Genomic DNA, 1,343 nt, shown 5'->3' with positions numbered 1-1,343 from the left:
GTGATCATTTTCTCTTCACGTATCTGTGAGTTAAATAAATTTGGACAATTTCTCCACAAAAATTGGATTTTTAATTTTACTCATTTAGTGTAAAATAAATAAGATCATATTAAATAGTGGTATCACATCTCAACCCCTATATTGGTGACCCCTAAATTGGTGAGCACTACAATAAATACCTACGTTTACTGCTGGCAAGAAGATTTAAAACGGCAGGAGGCCATTTTAACGACCTTGGCAAGTGACCGCTGATACAAGATGGAGGACGCGACTACATCCAACGTGTGCAGAATTGGCGTGCGTATTCCACCATTCTGGCCGGAAGAACCAGCCCTTTGGTTTTCACAAATTGAAGGTCAGTTTGCTTTATCTAATATAACAAGTGATACTACAAAATTTTATTACGTTGCCGCTCAGTTAGATAATCAATTTGCTGTCGAGGTGAAGGATATTATCATTTCTCCTCCCGAGACGGATAAATACATCACTCTTAAAACGCAACTGATTAAAAGATTGTCTGCGTCTCAAGAAAAGAAAGTGATGCAGTTGCTGAGGCACGAGCAGCTAGGTGATCGCAAGCCATCACAGTTTCTGCGATACATGCAAGATCTTGCGGGTTCATCTGTCCCCAAGGATTTTTTAAAAACATTATGGTCGAGTAGGTTACCACAAAACATTCAAACGGTTATAGCTTCACAGCCTGATCTGCCTATCGAAAAATTAGCTGACCTGGCAGACAAAGTGCATGAGATAGCACCCTCATCACCACAGGTCGCAAGCACATCTGCGATGGCCACACCCCCTGCATCTTCCATGTTGGAAGAAATGGCCAAGCAGATCCAACTCCTGACCAAGCAGGTATCGGAACTCTCGACCCACGTACGTCACAACTCGGTCTCATCAAAATTTAAAGAGCGTTCCCGGAGCCATTCCAGACATCGCAGGAAGTCGACTACCCAGCAAAAATGTTGGTACCATTTTAAATTTGGTTCAAATGCTAAAAAATGTGTGCAGCCATGTAGTTACGGAGAGTCGGAAAACTCTCTGGGCAGCCGGAAGTAGCGGCCAACGTCTGCCCTTTACCTACAGGCCGTCTTTTCATTACCGACCGTATTTCAACAATGCTTTTCCTCATTGATACTGGCTCGGATCTCTGCGTTTTTCCACGGTTGGCTACCAAGGCGCCCTGTACCAAGACAAAGTATGAACTCATGGCGGCGAACGGTACAGTCATTCATACTTACGGTCCTACATTGTTACACTTAGACCTAGGACTAAAGCGTACTTTCACCTGGAAATTTACCATCGCTGATGTTTCAAAGCCCATTATCGGCGTAGATTTT

General features: G+C 43.5%; 1 protein-coding gene across 1 annotated transcript; it reads left to right on the top strand.

Moving 5' to 3' along the window:
- The first annotated feature begins 258 nt into the window (after positions 1–258).
- Positions 259–1,062, top strand: LOC146540833 (uncharacterized). Its single transcript, XM_085205835.1, has one exon. It carries the CDS (start codon positions 259–261, stop codon positions 1,060–1,062), a length of 804 nt encoding a protein of 267 aa, XP_085061961.1.
- Positions 1,063–1,343: the final 281 nt, after the last annotated feature.

This window comes from Heliconius melpomene, chromosome 2 (assembly GCF_056956725.1).
Source record: "Heliconius melpomene rosina isolate 202511_hmr_F chromosome 2, ASM5695672v1, whole genome shotgun sequence".
Taxonomy (NCBI): domain Eukaryota; kingdom Metazoa; phylum Arthropoda; class Insecta; order Lepidoptera; family Nymphalidae; genus Heliconius; species Heliconius melpomene.
Note: the sequence above shows the minus strand (reverse complement) of the source record. Positions and strands in the feature narration are given on the sequence as shown.

What these genes read in the sequence shown, in the direction of transcription:
- LOC146540833 (XM_085205835.1), top strand. Translation starts at nt 259, where the DNA reads ATGGAGGACGCGACTACATCCAACGTGTGCAGAATTGGCGTGCGTATT.